The following is a 16,548-nucleotide window of genomic DNA, read 5'->3' on the forward strand; positions in this document are numbered from 1 at the left end:
AGATTAAGCTGTAGTCTAATTCTTTTTGTTTCTTTTTAGAGTAGATTTTAAGTTTTCCATGACACGGTCACTAAATTACTGTGTAGTCTTTGATCACTCTCTCTCCCTGTCTGTTCCTCAGTTTCTTCATCTGTAAATGAGGAAGGTAGATTAGCTTATTTTTGAGTTCTTTTCCAGTGTTCACATTCTTATTCTTGACTTATGAACACAGGCAGCTGGCCAACATTGAGTAAGGTTCTATGTTTCTTTATTGTAATCATTTATGCTTATAACATGCTTTTTTTTGGGAGGCATATTTGATATTTTCTTAAGTATTTAACTAGCTTAATTATGCTAATGAAATTATTTTTTTTCCTTTCTTCTTTTTTTTAAACAGGGCCTAGTTGTTCAGACTTGAAGCAGCCTATGTATTCAAGGTTTGAAAAAGATGTCTTTAAAACAATAGCTGATTACTATGGTCACTTGAAGGAACCTCTGCTCACATTTCAGCTTTTTGATGCCTTTGTCAGTGTACTGGGTAAGTTGTAATACGATGAATAGAATGATAGAATAGATGTGGAACCATTTCTTCTTGCATTATCTTAAAGCTTTCATCTGTTATAACTGGCAGAATTTCAGAGAATTAAAATCTGTTGTCCAATGAAGGGTGTTTGATTGAGTTTGAGCTCTTCTGTGAGAATACTCTAAGGTAGGAAGACACTTAAAACATGTAGAAGACCTCAGGCAAAAGGCCTATTGGTTTAAATTTTATGAAGAATAATAATATACTGGAGTGTCATCTTCTTATGAGAAAGTCTAACATCACTGCTGAAGCAGCAAGTGAGTTTGGCATTTACTGTCCTTTATTAAATCTCCTACACAGGATATGACTTTATTAACACCCACGTGTGGGAGCTCTATTTTCATCCAGAAAACTAAACTTTTGTTTTATGAAAGAAATAGATTCTTACATTGACAGCAGCATTTCAATCTTGTGTATTTATATTTCTGGCAAATAATCCCCATCTAAAAAGTCACATAGTAGGGTGAATAAAGTTCACATTTTGACTTTAGGTTCTTCAAAATATATTACTTTCTTTAGGGAAGTACATTCTCAGTCAGCCATTTGGATGTTCTGTTTAGTAACAATTCTTGTTTTGACACTAAGGTATTTTATTAAAAGACTAAATCATTTAAATATCACATGATGTAATATAAAAGTGAGAGAATTAGCATATTCTTTGTCTTGAATGTTCTTGATGTTTAACAAGAGACATAATCTGTCTGCCTGAAGCTGTACTATTAATGGCTAATGCTACAGTGCCTATAAGAAACAGGAGAATTGTCAGCTTCATGAATATAAATTATTATTCTGTGAATGAGAGAGCTGATTTTTTAACATGGTATTTTGGAACCTAGAATATTGTGAAAACTCATAATATTAAGTAACAAGAACTACTAATTATAAAACATGCACCAGGGAGTAGATTTGTGTTTTCAAAACAAGACAACACTGAAGGAAAAAATCCAGAAACAATTGTCTGTTAACTGGATTTTACTGTCTTTCTGCATTGTGCTCATTTAAAAAAAAAAAAAAACAAAAAACTTTGGAGTAAGAAAGGACACTCAAGGATCATTCACTCTACTTCCTATATAGATCATCAGTCCTAAATATAATTTGTCTTATAAGTAGTCATATATCTTATTCTTGAATACCTCCAAAGATAGGGAATTTGCTACTTTATGAAGCAATTAATTTCACTTTTGGACTGTTTTAATTGTTTGGAAGATTTTTCATATGTTGAAACAGAAATCAATCCTATTTCTAATTCCCCTCATAGCATTATCTCACCTTCACCCCAAGCATATTCCATCTCCTGGTATCTAATTGTATTTTAAGAAAGTGGGAACAGAACAAATCACTATATGGCAGCTTGTTACATTTTATTTTTTAAAAATAAGGTTGTATTAATGTTTTCTATTTCTTGAATCACTCTAATATCCCTTGAATCCCTCCTCCCCACACCAGAGGACCAGCCCCTATGACAAATGATATTTTGTGTGGGAAAAGCAAATTCAGCACAACAGATCAATATATTGAAAAAGTCTGAAAACATGTGCAATGGATAACATTTATGGACCTCCCACTTCCACAAAGGAGTAGGTTAGGGATGTCTTCTCATATTCTTCAGTTGAGTCATACTTGGTCTTCATAATTTTGCTACTTTTGATTTTGTACTTTTGATTTATATATATATATATATATATATATATATATTTGTTCTTTTCATTGTTCTTTAATTATTATAGTCTTTGTGTATATTGTTTTCCTAACTCTACTTGCCTCACTGTTTATTAGTTCATATAGATCTTTCCGTGCTTTTCTGTGTTCATGACATCTCGTTTGTTAAAGCACAGGGAAATTCCATTACATTCATATACTACAATTTATTTAACCATTCCCTATTTGACAGGCATTTACTTTGTTTCTAATTCTTAGATAACACAAAAAAAATGCTGCTGTAAAACTTTTGGAGTCTGTGGGGACTTGTTTCTGATTGATTTATAATTTCACAGTTCCATTAACAAAGTATGAGAGCTCCCATCTTTCCATAAGACCACCCAATTTTAATTTTTAATTTTTTTGTCATTTTTATTAACATGCAGTATATGAGGTAAAACCTTGGGGTTGTTCTGATTTGCATTTCTCTTATTATTTGTGATTTTCTCCATGTTATTATTGAAGAACAGGAAGAAATCTCTTAAAGAAGCTTTACAGAAAGGAAAATGGAAGATGAGTAGAGGAGATAAATAAATAGAAATCTGATTTGGAGACTTTACAGAGAAAATTAAAACTGGAGACCTGAATCTAAAGTTTGAAATCTCAATGGTATAAATTCAATCCTTAATCTTGTTATGTTGGGTAAGGTTAGTCACCCAGTTTACATTTTGATAAGAACTATTCATTGGTGATTTTTATTCAGTTTCTTTTTCTTTTTGCCACAGCTAGCCTTTCTAGTATTATTGAATGTAAGTGGAGATAGAGAGCATCTTTGCTTTACTCCTGATGTCATTGATAAAATTCTAGATCATCTCCATTCCAGACAATGCTTGCTCTTGATTTTAGATAGATACCACTTATCATTCTAAGAAAGCTCCATTTATCCTTATGTTTTATTTTGTCAAAAGCTTTTTCCTTCATTTATTGAGATAATCATATGTTTTTGTTGATTGTTATTCATATAGTCAGATAATAGATTTCCTAATATTGAAGCAGGTACTTGTATTCCTGGTATAAATCCTACCTAGTCATAATATATGTTCTTTGTGATATGTTGCTGTAATTTCCTTGATAGTATTTTATTTAAAATTTTCACATCAGTTTTCTTTCTTTTTTATTGTAATACATTTATTTATTTTTAATACACATTGTTTTATGAATAATGTTGGGAGAGAAAAATCAGAGCAAAAGGGAAAAACCATGGGACAGATAAAAACACTGAACATATCCTGTATTGATTTACATTCAGTCTCCTTAGTTCTTTTTCTGGATGCATGTGGCATTTTCTGTCCAAAGTCTATAGGGATTGCTTTGGATCACTGAGTCATTGAGAAGAAATAAGTCTTTGTAGTTGATCATTACACATTCTTGCTGTTATTGTATATGATGTATTGCTGGTTCTGCTTGTTTCCCTCAGCATCAGTTCATGTAAATCTTCTCAGGACTTTCTATAATCAGCCTATAATCCATTGCCTTCATATGACATGACTTCTTCAGCCATTCCCCAATTGATAGGTATCCACTCTTTTTCCAGTTCTTTGCTATTACAAAAACTACTACAAACATTTTTGCACATGTGGGTCCTTTTCCCTATTTTATGATTTCCGTGGGATCCATACCCAGTAATGACACTGCTGGATGTGCACAGTTGTACAGCCCTTTGGACATAGCTCCAGATGGTTCTCCAATATGGTTGAATCATTTCACAATTCCACCAACAATGCATTAGTGTCCCAATATTCCCATATTCCCTCCAACATTTATCATTATCTTTTCATGTCATCTTAGCCAATCTGAGAGATGTGAGGTTATATTTCAGAGTTGTTTTAATTTGTATTCCTCTAATGAATAATGATTTAAAGCATTTTTTCATATAACTATCAATGGATTTAATTTCATCTAAAAATTTCATTTATCAATTGGGGAATGACTTGTATTTTTTTTGACACAGTTCTTTATATATTTTAGAAATGAGACCTTTTATCAGAAACACTGTCTATAAAGATTTTTTTCTCAGCTTTGTATTTTTCTTTTAATCTTGGTTCTGTTGGTTTTGTTTGTGCAAACCCTTCTTAGATTAATGTAATCAAAGTTGTCTATTTTGTCTGTCATAATGTTCTATAGCTCTTCTTTAATCATAAATTCCTTCCTTCTTCAAAGATCTGATAGGTAAATTATCCCTTGTTCTCCTAATTTGTTTATGGTATCATCCTTTTATGCCCAATTCATGTATCCATTTTGACCTTATTTTGGTATGAGGTGTGAATGTAGGTCTATGCTGAATTTCTGATATATTGTTTTCTAATTTTCCCCAGAAATTTTTGTCAAATAGTAAGTTTTTATTTCAAAAGCTGGATTTTGGGAATTTATCAAATACTAGATTGTAATAGGCCCTGATTGTTGTGTCATGTGTATCTAATCTATTCTACTGATCCACCACTCATTTCTTAGCTAGTGACAAATGGTTGTAATGACTACTGCTTTATAATATAGTTTTAGGTCTGGTACTGCTAAGCTAGTTTTTTTTTCCATTAATTCCCTTGATATTCTTGACCTTGTGTTCTTCTAGATAAATTTTGTTATTAATTTTTTCTAGTCCTATAAAATAATGTTTTGGCAGTTTGATTGGTGTGGCACTGAACAAGTAGACCAATTTAGGAAGAATTGTCATTTTTATTATATTAGTTCGGCCTTCCCATGCACAATCAATATTTTTCCAATTATTTAGAACTGATTTTATTTGTGTGAGAAGTATTTTGTAATTATGTTCATATAGTTCTTGGGTTTGTCTTGACAGGTGGATCCCCAAATATTTTATTTTCTCTACAGTAATTTTAAATGGAATTTCTCTATCTCTTGCTGATGGACTTTGTCAGTCATATATAGAAATGGTGATGATTTGTGTGGGTTTATTTTATATCCTGCAACTTTGCTAAAACATTGAATTTTTTCAGTAGGTTTTTTGGATGATATTCTAGGATTCTCTAATTATGTCATATCATTTGCAAAGAGTGATAGTTTTATTTCCTCATTGCCTATCCTAATTTCTCTAACTTCTTTTTTCTTTTCTTATTGCTAAAGCCAACATTTTTAGTACAATGTTGAATATTAATGGTAATAACGGGCATCCTTGTTTCACTCTTCATCTTACTGGGAATGCATCCAGCTTCTCTAGATTACATATAATGCTTGCTGTAGGTTTTAGATAGATACACATCAGTTTTTATTATGGAAATTGGTCCATAGTTTTCTTTTTCTGTTTTTATTCTCCCTGCTTTAGATATCAAAACCATATTTGCATCATAAAAGGAATTTGGTAGGACTCCTTTTACCATTTATTTTTTCCCCAAACAATTTGTACAGTATTAGCTCATTTATGGCTTATTAAATTTCTTTCCTAAAATAGTTTTTTAAACACTCTATTTCCCCTTTTCTTGATCTGGGGAATTTATCTTTTTGTGAATTCATTTTCTTAGATTCTCAGTTTAATTGACATGTAAGTGGGTAAAATCACTCCCAATAATTGTTTTCATTTTCATTGGTTGTTTATTCACCCTTTTAATTTTTAATACTGCTAATTTGGTTTCTTTTTCTAATCAAATTAACCAATTATTTATCTGTTTTACTGGTTTTCTCATCAAAACAATCTCTAGTTTTATTTATTCATTCAATTTTAATTTCTGGTTCTATTAATCTCTCTTTTGATTTTTTCAGGATTTCCATTTTGATGTTTAATTAGGGATTTTTAACTTGTTCTTTTTCTACTATTTCCCCCATTGTTGTTGTTACATGCCTAATTATTTTGTTCTATGTCTGTGTCCATCTTTTTCTATTATGGAAATGTGGTTTGCATGTCTTCATATGTATAATTGATATTATATTGTTTGCCTTCTCAATAGATGAGGGAGCAGCTAGAAGGAAGCAGAGAATTTGGAACTAAAATTTTTTAAAATGATTTTTAAAAATAGATTTAAAAATAGGTTTTAAAAATGAAACCACATCTACTTTATTGAAGATTTCATTGTGTATTTTGGTTAAAACTGACTTTTTAGTCTAGTGAAAGACTTTTTACTTTGTGTTTATAACATAGTTGGACTTAATGCCAAAGATAATAATCCTGGGAATATTTAGTGGCTGTTGAGGTTTTTGAGGTATGAAATAAGATTTCTTTTAATATGTTGTAGTCTTTTAAAATAAAACCACTTAGCTTTACTAAATAAATCTAGGAATAGCCCCCTATTGCTTTTAAAATTTTATAGTCTTTCATTTCCAGAAGCTGTTACTTTTAGTGAAAGTTGATGTCCAAGTTGTGAGAACTTGGACCACCCCAGGCATCTGTGAAGATGGTAGAATAGTATGGGAATATCTCAATTAGCTACAAACTGTCTGTGATTCTGTTGTTTCTCACATTTGATTTAAAACGATACATGCATAAAATAAGCATTTTTAGTGCTTTTTTATATTACAGGTATTTTTTTGGGGGGAGGTTACTCTATGAGAGGTATGAAGTAATAATAGAATACAGGAGAGATCCTTTTAGGCAAGGCTTAGAAGAGAGAAGGTGATAATATTCTGGAGCATGGATGTGACTCTACTACTATGTAAATAGTTCTTCACAGGTTCTTCTGTGGTTCTTTAAGTAAATATGAGGGCTAAATAAGTAATTTAATCAAGTAAAATATTTGTAAAGCACTTAGAATAATGCCTGGAATATAGCAGACACTTAATAAATACTTATTCCATTCCATTCTATTATTGAGTAATTGGATTGAGAAAACCTGGATTCAGATTTTGCTACTTAATTATCTGTGGAATCTTGAGTTGTTGTTGTTGTTGTTGTTGTTTGTGAAATGAGGAAATTGGATTCCTGGTACTCTAAGGCTTTCTTTCAGCTGTAAATATGTGATCTCATGATCTTCATGAGAACAAATTTCAAGTCATTTATATGATATGGAGTATTCAGGTAGTAGCTCCTCTCATTCTTTAGATCTACCCCAAAATGATAAGCTCTTTGTTCATACTTGATATCATTTGACAAGATGAAGAGATAATTATAGGAAGGCATGTAAAAAAGAATAGAATATATGTTGAAGGATAGTGTGACTACAAGATTTTATATATTTATGACATGTTAGAGTGAAACTTTGAATTTCTTTTTTCTTTATTTCTCTGTCCCTATGCCACCATTCCAGTGGTAAGTACAAATCTAACATAGCTTTTAGGGGATGACAGTTTTTCTTACATAACCTCAATGCCTTCTGTTTCATAAAACTAAGGGCATTCTCCAAGACCCAGGTCATTCACTTTTTATGATGAAGAGATAATGGGCAAATGGTAAAGACTATTGGGGATAATTTCTCTGATCTCAGGTTAAAAACTCCTGAATTAAATGGTCTCTAAGATTCTTTCCATCACCCCTTTATGAGGTTCTGATTTGATATGTGATTCTTTGACCTCCCTCCAAGTTAACTTGGAGCTCCATTATTACCTTTTTATTTTCATCATTTACTTTTGAATCCCCCTCTCTTTAAATCATATCATTTTTATATCTCTTAAAATTATTATTTATTTTTAACACTTTTATTTTAAATTTGTGTTCTAAATTCTTTCCCTTCCTCCTATCTCCTACCCATCCACTAATATTTCCAAAAAATTAAGAAAATTATAGTGTTTCAGTTTGCCCTCAATCATCATAGATCCTTTGGAATTGACTTTGTATTGATTAGGGTAGCCAAGTCTTTCTCTATTATAGATTGTATTTCTTCTTCTTGTATGAGAGAGACTTTTGTCAAGTTCCCTTCTCTACTGATCTAGGTACTATTACCAGCCCTCCCCCCCCAAAAATTGAAATGCTACTATTTTTTGTTTTTGATGAGGTTTTTAGTGAGCACTGCTTCTCTTCTTTACAATTGTATTCTAAATCAGGAATAAAATTCAACTCTCAATTCTCCATAATGGTTTGCAGACCCTCATTTTCTTTCTGTAGTTTGGAAAATCAGGATAATGTTTGCCCTTCTGTCTTGCTTAAATGGCATTCCAAGGTCTTTCTCTTTGGCTCATTGCTCACATCTACCACTTCCTTCAGGCTCTGGGGTATAATTCATTATTCAGTTCAGTATTCAAGGAGGGCAATTAAATGCTGCCCAACTTCATCATTTATCTTTGGTTTCTATTCATTGATAATCATTTTTGTTCCACTTCTTTCCCAACTAGAGATCATTTTTCCTAGGAGATAAAACACTGGCCTCTCTCCAACAAGTATCAAGCAACCATACTATCCCTTCTTTGATATTGTTCTTTCCCTATCATAGCTTAAGAATATGTATAGCATTTATTTCCAGCCTCAGTTCATTTAGAATAGTATGGAATTTAAAATTCTTTTGATCATTGCCATTATCAATAAGATATCAGTACCCAGATAATTTAATCTGATTCATAAGGATTTGAAATTTAAAATCTGATAATATTCTGGGAGACTGATATAAATAGAACAAAACCCACTTCTCCATTCAGACCAATCACATACATAGTATGTCTAAGCTGATGTGAAAGTTTTAACAATAAAGTTACACACTACCATTTCTTTTGTTTTTATTCTTGTCTTACATAAGACATTTACTGGAACACTAAATTAGATTGCTTCCTTTCTTAATCCAATTAAATGCAGAAATTTTTCTCCTTTGGAAGATTACCCTGGTGGATTATGTAGTCTACTTTGTTACTCTTTTTTTTTCCCTTTGAATAGTAATAAACTGTTCATATTTCACTGTTGGAAGGAGTGTAGGATCATAGGATTTAGCACTTAAAGCGTCTTAGTGCCTCTTGTCTAATCCCCTCATTTGATAGAAAAGAAAACTCTGAGCTCCGTGGTTAAATGAATTGTTCACTCAAATCATTAACAACACAGCCAGAGTGTGAATTCGGCTATTTCTGAATCTAGATCCACTAGTTTCTGACACATCTCTCTTCCTTAAGTCAAAAGATTTGTTTCTACTACTAATTATGTGACAATAGGGAAATAATCGTCTCTAAGGGTCCCTTTCGGTCCCTTTCAAGTCCAGAAAATTACATAATAAGGTAGTTCTTTGACTTCTCTGGGCTTCAGGTTATCTTCCATATTAGAGAACTTGCTGCAGTCATAAAGATATGAAGTTTGGGTACTGAACTTATTTTCCTTCTGGGAAAAAATAAGACAAACAATTAGTATTATGATTTTGATTTTTAGGATCAAGAGTAAAATATTTAAGATAAGATGTATACTTTGTACTTTATAGAAGGTGGTCTAAAAACCTATGTATTTGTACATACATACATAAGGTTCTATGTATTTAAATTTTTTTGATAAGCTTTTGAAATTTTGATATTTTAATTTTTTGATAATTTGGTAAATTTTGATAATTTTCAAAATTTTTATTTTCAAAATACATGCAAAAACAGTTTTGGTTTACTTTGTAATCCTATGTTTTATTTTATACATTTAAAAGCTATTTTTTCTGATTAGGGAACCACAGATTTCCCTAGTTGCCCAGTAGTACAAGAGGAAGATTAAGAAACTCTTCTTTGTAGTATTATGCCACAGTTCTCTTTTATTGTACTGACTCAGTTTCCCTAATTAGCCTGACTCAGTCCTGACTCAGTTTCCCTGCTTTTCAGTTCTGCAAAACCTCTCCTCCCTCATTATCAGAATACTTGATAAGGATAAAAGATCTTATGTTTTAGAATATCAGAATGGTTCTCCCCATCCCAAGCTATTGGAATATCAGATACTGTCTTATCAAGATGCCTCTCCCTATGTCCCTGGTGCGTCCCCCTGATTATGTCATCCTATCTCCCCAGGCTCACTGCACCCTGTCAGAGTCCTGTTCCCACTCTTAGTACCCTGACTCTGCCCCTGCCTCAGTCTACCCTCTGTGTCTGAGCCACATGTATATATGTCATTGAAAACATTGATTGTTTGCTGGATTCTTGGAGATGATAGTTTCATTCAGCCCTGGGATCAAACGTGGATCCAACTGATAATAAATTATTAAATACTCTCTAATCTCTATCTTGCTCAGTTTCTCTAACATTATGATAGCTTTTTAAAAAATATCCTCAAAATATACAATATGATTTTTAAAAAATGTAAAACTAACAATAATATTGCTCTGAGGGCAAGCAATAAGTTATAAATATACACACATATGTATACATATCCTATATACATCCTAGGGCAGATGAAAGATAAAGTGAATGAGGAAACAAAAGTTTAAGCTGGTTTTATTTCTTATTTAAAATTTTAATAGCATCTTATTTTTCCAAATACACATAAAGATAGTTTTTGACATTCATTTTTATAAGACTTTGTGTTGCAAAATTTTCTCCCTCCTTCCCTTCCCTCCCCCTTTTCCAAGGCAGCAAGCAATCTGATATACGTTAAATTTATGTAATTCTTTTAAACATATTTCCATATCTGTAATGTTGAGCAAGAAAAATTGGACCATAAAGAAAAAAAAAACACTAGAAAGGAAAAGAAAGCAAATAAACAAAAGATTTACATTGAGTCTCCATAGTTTTCTTTCTGATTGCAGTTGGCATTTTTTATCCTAAGTCTAATGGAATTGTCTTGAATTATTGCATTCTTGAGAAGAGTCAGTCCATCATGGTTAAGTTTCACATAATCTTCTTATTGCTGTGTATAATGTTCTCCTGGTTCTCCTCACTTCACTCAGCATCACTTCATATAAGTATTTCCAGGTCTTTCTGAAATCAGATAGCTCATCATTTCTTTTTCTTTTCTTTTGTTTTTTAGCTTTTTTAAAATTAAAGATTTTTAATTTTCAAAAGACATGGATGCATATTTTTTAACATTAACCCTTGCAAAACCTTGTGTTCCAATTTCTGTCCTCCTTCCCATCTCCTCTCCTTTATAGCAAGTAATCCAATATATGTTAAGCATGGTAAAATATATTTATTAAATCCAATATATGCATGCATATTTATATAATTATCTTGCTGCACAAGAAAAATCAGATCAAAAAGGAAAAAAATGAAAAAGAAAATAAATTATAGGTAAACAACAACAAAAAAGTGAAAATACTATTTTGTGATCCACATTCAGTTCCCACAGTTCTCTCTCTGGATGTAGATGGCTCTCTATATCAAAAAACCATTGGACCTGGCCTGAATCATTTTATTGCTGAAAAGCAGCTCATCATTTCTTATAAATCAATAATATTCCATAACATCCATATGCTATAACTTATTCAACTATTCCCCAACTGGTGGGCATCCACTTAGTTTCCAGTTTCTTGTCACTATGAAAAGGGCTACCACAAAATTTTTGCACATGTGGTCCTTTTCCCCTCTTTTTTGATCTCTTTGGGATATAGACTCACTAGTGACACTGCTAGATCAAAGGATATGCACAGTTTTTTTAGACTTTTGGGCACAGTTTCAAATTGCTCTCCAGAGTGGTTGGATCAGTCCATTACTCCACCAACATGCATTAGTGTCCCAGTTTTTACACATCCCCTCCAATGTTCATCATTATCTTTTACTGTCATCTTAGCCAATCTGAGAGATGTGACGTAGTATCTCAGAATTGTCTTAGTTTGTATTTTTCTAGTCAGTAATGATTTAGAACATTTTTTCATATGATTAGAAATGGCTTTAATTTCTTCATCCCCAAAATTGTCTTATCTACCAGATAAGATAAGTCTGGTATTTTTTATCACTTGGGGAATGACTATTTTGCTAAATTTGAGTCAGATTTCTATATATTTTAGAAATGAGGCCTTTATCAGAAACACTGGCTGTAAAATTCCTTCTCCCCTTTCCCCCCAGTTTACTGCTTCCCTTCTAATCTTGGCTGCATTAGTTTTGTTTGTGCAAAACCCTTTTTTCCCTGGTGATTCAGTTGGGGTTAAATGACTTGCCCAGGATCACACAGCTAATAAGTGTTTAGTGTTTGAGACTGTTCAAAACTTTTTAAATTTAATGTAAGCATTTTGATTTCTTAAGCATTGCATCCCTATTGCCTAACAAATCACTCTTTCTTAGCTTAGGGCTAGACCCCAGATACACAAGGAGGCAGATTTTATACATCAAAACCAATCAAATTAGACCAATAAATAAAAGTATTAACCAGCATACAAAATTTAGTAATCTGATTTCTAATTAATTGAAATAAACATTAGAGACTTTCCAAGTTAAGGACTATAAAGCAAATAGGTATAACATTCCCTGAAATCAGAAAATGAGGTTTCTCATTACCCCAATTAGAGCGATTATAGTTTCTCAGTCATATAGGGCTAGGTTCAAACAATGCAGTAAATAGGGTTTTCCCATAATTGAATAAGGTTTTCTCACAGGGACATTGGACTAGATCCATAACTGAATAGGAAGGGCATTAAGCTAGCTTCAGAATCGAGTAATAAGATAAAGTCAGTGTAATTCACTGGACGGTGTTCAATCACATGTGTAAATACATGTGTATATACAAATACATACATGTATATAAACATATACACATCCACATACTTATATGAAAATTACACAGTACAGTTATAAGTGTAAAATACTTCCAATGACACTGCCAAATTTTCACAAGAGCAGGAACAGTATTCTTTTCTTCCTGTTCTGTGGTTTCTGTTTGTAGGGAAACTCCCTAGCAAATAACAGTCGTCTACCAATACAGATGTATGATTAATCTGGCACTTAATGGTCCTAGAGAGTGGCTTGTAGCATTGAGAGAATAAGAGTCCAGAGTCCAAGGATACACAGCTAGTAAAAGTAAGAGGAAGTTTTGAATCCAGATTTTTCTGATTCCAGAGTTGGTACGCAACTCCACCCCATCGTTCTTCAATCATAACCATAACCACTTCTGTTTATATCTTCCTTTACATTTACAAAGCACTTTATAAATATAATGAAAACTGGTATTTGCACATAACTTAAGCTTTTCCTTGAATGCCATTGATGTTATCTCATTTTATCTGTTTCATATTTCCATGAGATATATAATTTAAATATTTTGATACTCTTTTACAATAGAGGAACCTGAAGACCTAGAAAAGTTACATAATTTCTCTAAGATCCCATAGCTAGAAAATGACACAATCTTGGGTGATACACAGTGCAGATATCAGCCCCATTTTACAGATTAGTACACCAAGGCTCAAACAAGTTAATTACTCAAGGTCTCATCTAGTAAATCCAGCTTTTACTCAGATCCAAGTCTTTTGCCTTCAAGCCCAATGCCTGTCTTCCTTTGCTTTTGGAAGTTCTAGCACATTGAAAAGCTGCTTGTATCTTAGACCCCTGTGCTGTTTTTCTTTGTATCATCATTACTTAATGCTTTGTCTGGCACATAGTAGGTGCTTAACAAATGTGGATTCACCAGCTACTGAAGAATTAAATAAAAAAGAATGTAATACCAAGCAATGAAATGGTGATAATGAAATAGCAATAAAATAATTTGTTTTGGAATAGTAATGTCCTTTGAGAGAATGCTAATAAACAAAAGAGTCCTTCAAAAAATACTAATGGACACATGCATGCAAGATACTTTTTATAAAAGCAAGGGACACAGTGGGCAGAGCAATGGGTCTATAATCAAGAAGACTTCAGTTCAAATGTAGCCTCCAACATTTATTAACAGTATAACCCTGGCCAATCCACTTAATTTTAATTTGTTTAAGCTTCTTTTTCTTTAAAATATTGATAATAATAGTACCTATCTCACAAGATTATTGTGAGGATCAAATGAAATAATAATTGTTAAGCATTTATCAAAGTGCCTGGAACAAAGTAAATCCTATATAAATGTTAGTGATGATGATGATGATGTTGACCTTTGTGACCTCAGACACTTCCTGGTTTTCCAGCCCTGGACAAGTCACTTAATCAATTTGCCTCAGTTTCGTCAACCATAAAATGGGGACAGTAATAGAACCTACTTCACAAGGTTCTTGTGAGAATCAAATGAAATACTATTGTTTATTCCTTTCTCCTCCCTTTCCTTCATATAGTTCTGAAGTTAAATTCAGAAGATTTTAAGTCAATTTCTTCACTATTTATTGGTTCAGTCTGCTTTTGACAGGCATTTTTTACCCAATGAAGCAGATAAAATCCTCTCTACTGAGAATCTGCTTACCACTGCAGAAGAGAGTAGAGAAAGACTTCATTAAGAAATGGGAGTTCTGTTGTCAGCCAGTTCACATTGCTGCACATCCCACATAGCCAAAATTCAGCAACAGAAATGTAAACTGATGATGTCATTGATGTAGATTTTGGGTGGATGATGAAACTAGGTCCATGTTTCAAATGTCCTACTGAAAATTACTTTTAGAATGTCCTGGATAAGAATTGACAAACATGCTTTACCCTTCAGTCACTTAGCCCCATTGGCAAATCCTGGACCCTTACTTAGCTTCTTGCTTCACTTTCCTCCTGCAGTAGGTGAAAAAACTCAGTCTCTATTTTGAAAATAAATTAAGTCAAGAAGTATAGATAATGTGTGAAAGGTAAATAAACTTAAGTTAATCCATTAAATTGTTAATTTTTAGAAGTTTGTGAACATAACTTGCTGGATAAAATTTTATGTTGCAAAAGTTATGTTAAATGATTGGTTTTTTTCCCTTTCTGAAAATTAATGCTTTCTTTGGAATTCTATTTTATTGCTGTGGAAAATATTTAATTCACCAAAATGTTCATTTGTTTTACCATGATGTTGATATTTTCTCTGATTTTTAAATTTTTACTTCTCACAAAATGACAGAATTTGAGGCTGCATGATGTAGTGGATAGAGTATAGAGTCAGGATTAAGGAAGACTTCGATTTGAATTCCTCCTAAGGAAAAAAAAATGATGTTTTATCTTGGGCAAGTCACTTAAACAAATTTATTGTATAGATGTCGTTCTCCCCTCTTGCCAAAATTTCAGCTATTGTACCCCCTAAACTATCATTGGAAAAGAAAAGAAAGAAAACAAAAATCAGGAGGAAAGGAAAGAAGCTTTTTGGAATAAAGTTCTTCCCTCTTCTCTCTTACCCATTTAATGTAAAGCAAAATTAAATTTATAACAAAACAAAAATAAATCATTAGATATTAATTTGCATATCCCATTAAATAAATTCCTCTATTAGCAGTGTTCAAAAAATGTCTTTTTCAGCATTTTAAGATTATCTAGGAGCTAAGTGGTATCTTTGATCTCCATTCTTTTGAATGCATGGCTTGTCATTGTGATAAACAGAGTTCTAAAATCTTTCCAAGTTTTTTTTCCTATTATGATGTATAGATTGTTCTAATTTTATCCTGATCATTCTATATTAATTCACAGAAATTTACCCATTTGCCTCTGCATTTGTGTTTTTCACATCATTTCTTCTGACACAAAAATAATCCATTGTATTTATGTACCAGTTTAGCCACTGCTCAATAGGAAACAGCTACTTTCTAATTTTGAAAACCCAGAGAAGAGTTTTCCCAGTGCATTCAATAGTTCTCGAATTTTTTTTTATTTCTACCTATATCACAAGGTGATTCTTGTTCTATGAGTCAACATTTGTGAAAAGTGCCTTAAAGAATATAAAGAAGATAAAAGCATTATGCAGGTGAAGAGTTATGAATTAGTCATCCTGGAAATACTGATGCTACTCAGGATTTATCCTTCAAAAATGGCTTCATAAGAGGATTTATTCACTTCCTTTGCTCAGCTCCACATACTTTGTAGGTCTTTAGAGCCTCCCAGATTCCTTCAAGAGTTGCCAGCTATGAAATCTGCTCTTTCATTTTTAAAGAGAATGAGGAAAACCAGCAGTGTTCATTCCTTGCCTTTCCTTTTTTTTAGGACCTATGTACCACATCTTCACAACTATTCCCTGCTTATATAATTTAAAATACCTAGCTTTCATTGTAGTTGCGAAAATACTGTTCTCTTTCTGCTTTTATTCTTATCCTGAGCCTGCGAGTACAAAATGGTGTTTTGCCCACTCTAATGTGTTCTCATGTAAATCATTTTAATTCCAGGATTATCCTGTTCACCATTTGGGAGAGCTATCACTCTTAGCTAAGATTGCTGTTTGAATAGCTCTTTATTCTTTTCTCATCTTTAAAGAAAAAGCTCCAAGCTCTCCATCAAAACCCCTTTGGCTCTCCTCCACTTTGGTGATAGAATTTCTGTCCAGTTTCTGACAAACTTAGAGCAGAACAGCTCCATCCACAAAACCCTGCCCCATCCAATTTTGCTGCAAATGTAGCTTTCTGTAAAGGTGGTTGTTGGTCTCTATAATCTTTTCCTCTCCTTTT

The 16,548-nt window shown here is 32.5% G+C and overlaps 1 protein-coding gene across 1 annotated transcript in view; it reads left to right on the top strand.

Annotated features, from left to right (window-relative positions):
* Positions 1-16,548, top strand: part of DEPDC1B (DEP domain containing 1B) — a 131,192-nt gene that overhangs the window by 92,424 nt on the left and 22,220 nt on the right. The window contains exon 3 of the mRNA XM_074282447.1: positions 377-517. Coding sequence (XP_074138548.1) covers positions 377-517 — 141 coding nt within the window. The remainder of the gene's footprint in view (positions 1-376; positions 518-16,548) is intronic.

The sequence above is a fragment of the Sminthopsis crassicaudata genome, chromosome 1, assembly GCF_048593235.1.
Source record: "Sminthopsis crassicaudata isolate SCR6 chromosome 1, ASM4859323v1, whole genome shotgun sequence".
NCBI classification, from domain to species: Eukaryota; Metazoa; Chordata; class Mammalia; order Dasyuromorphia; family Dasyuridae; genus Sminthopsis; species Sminthopsis crassicaudata.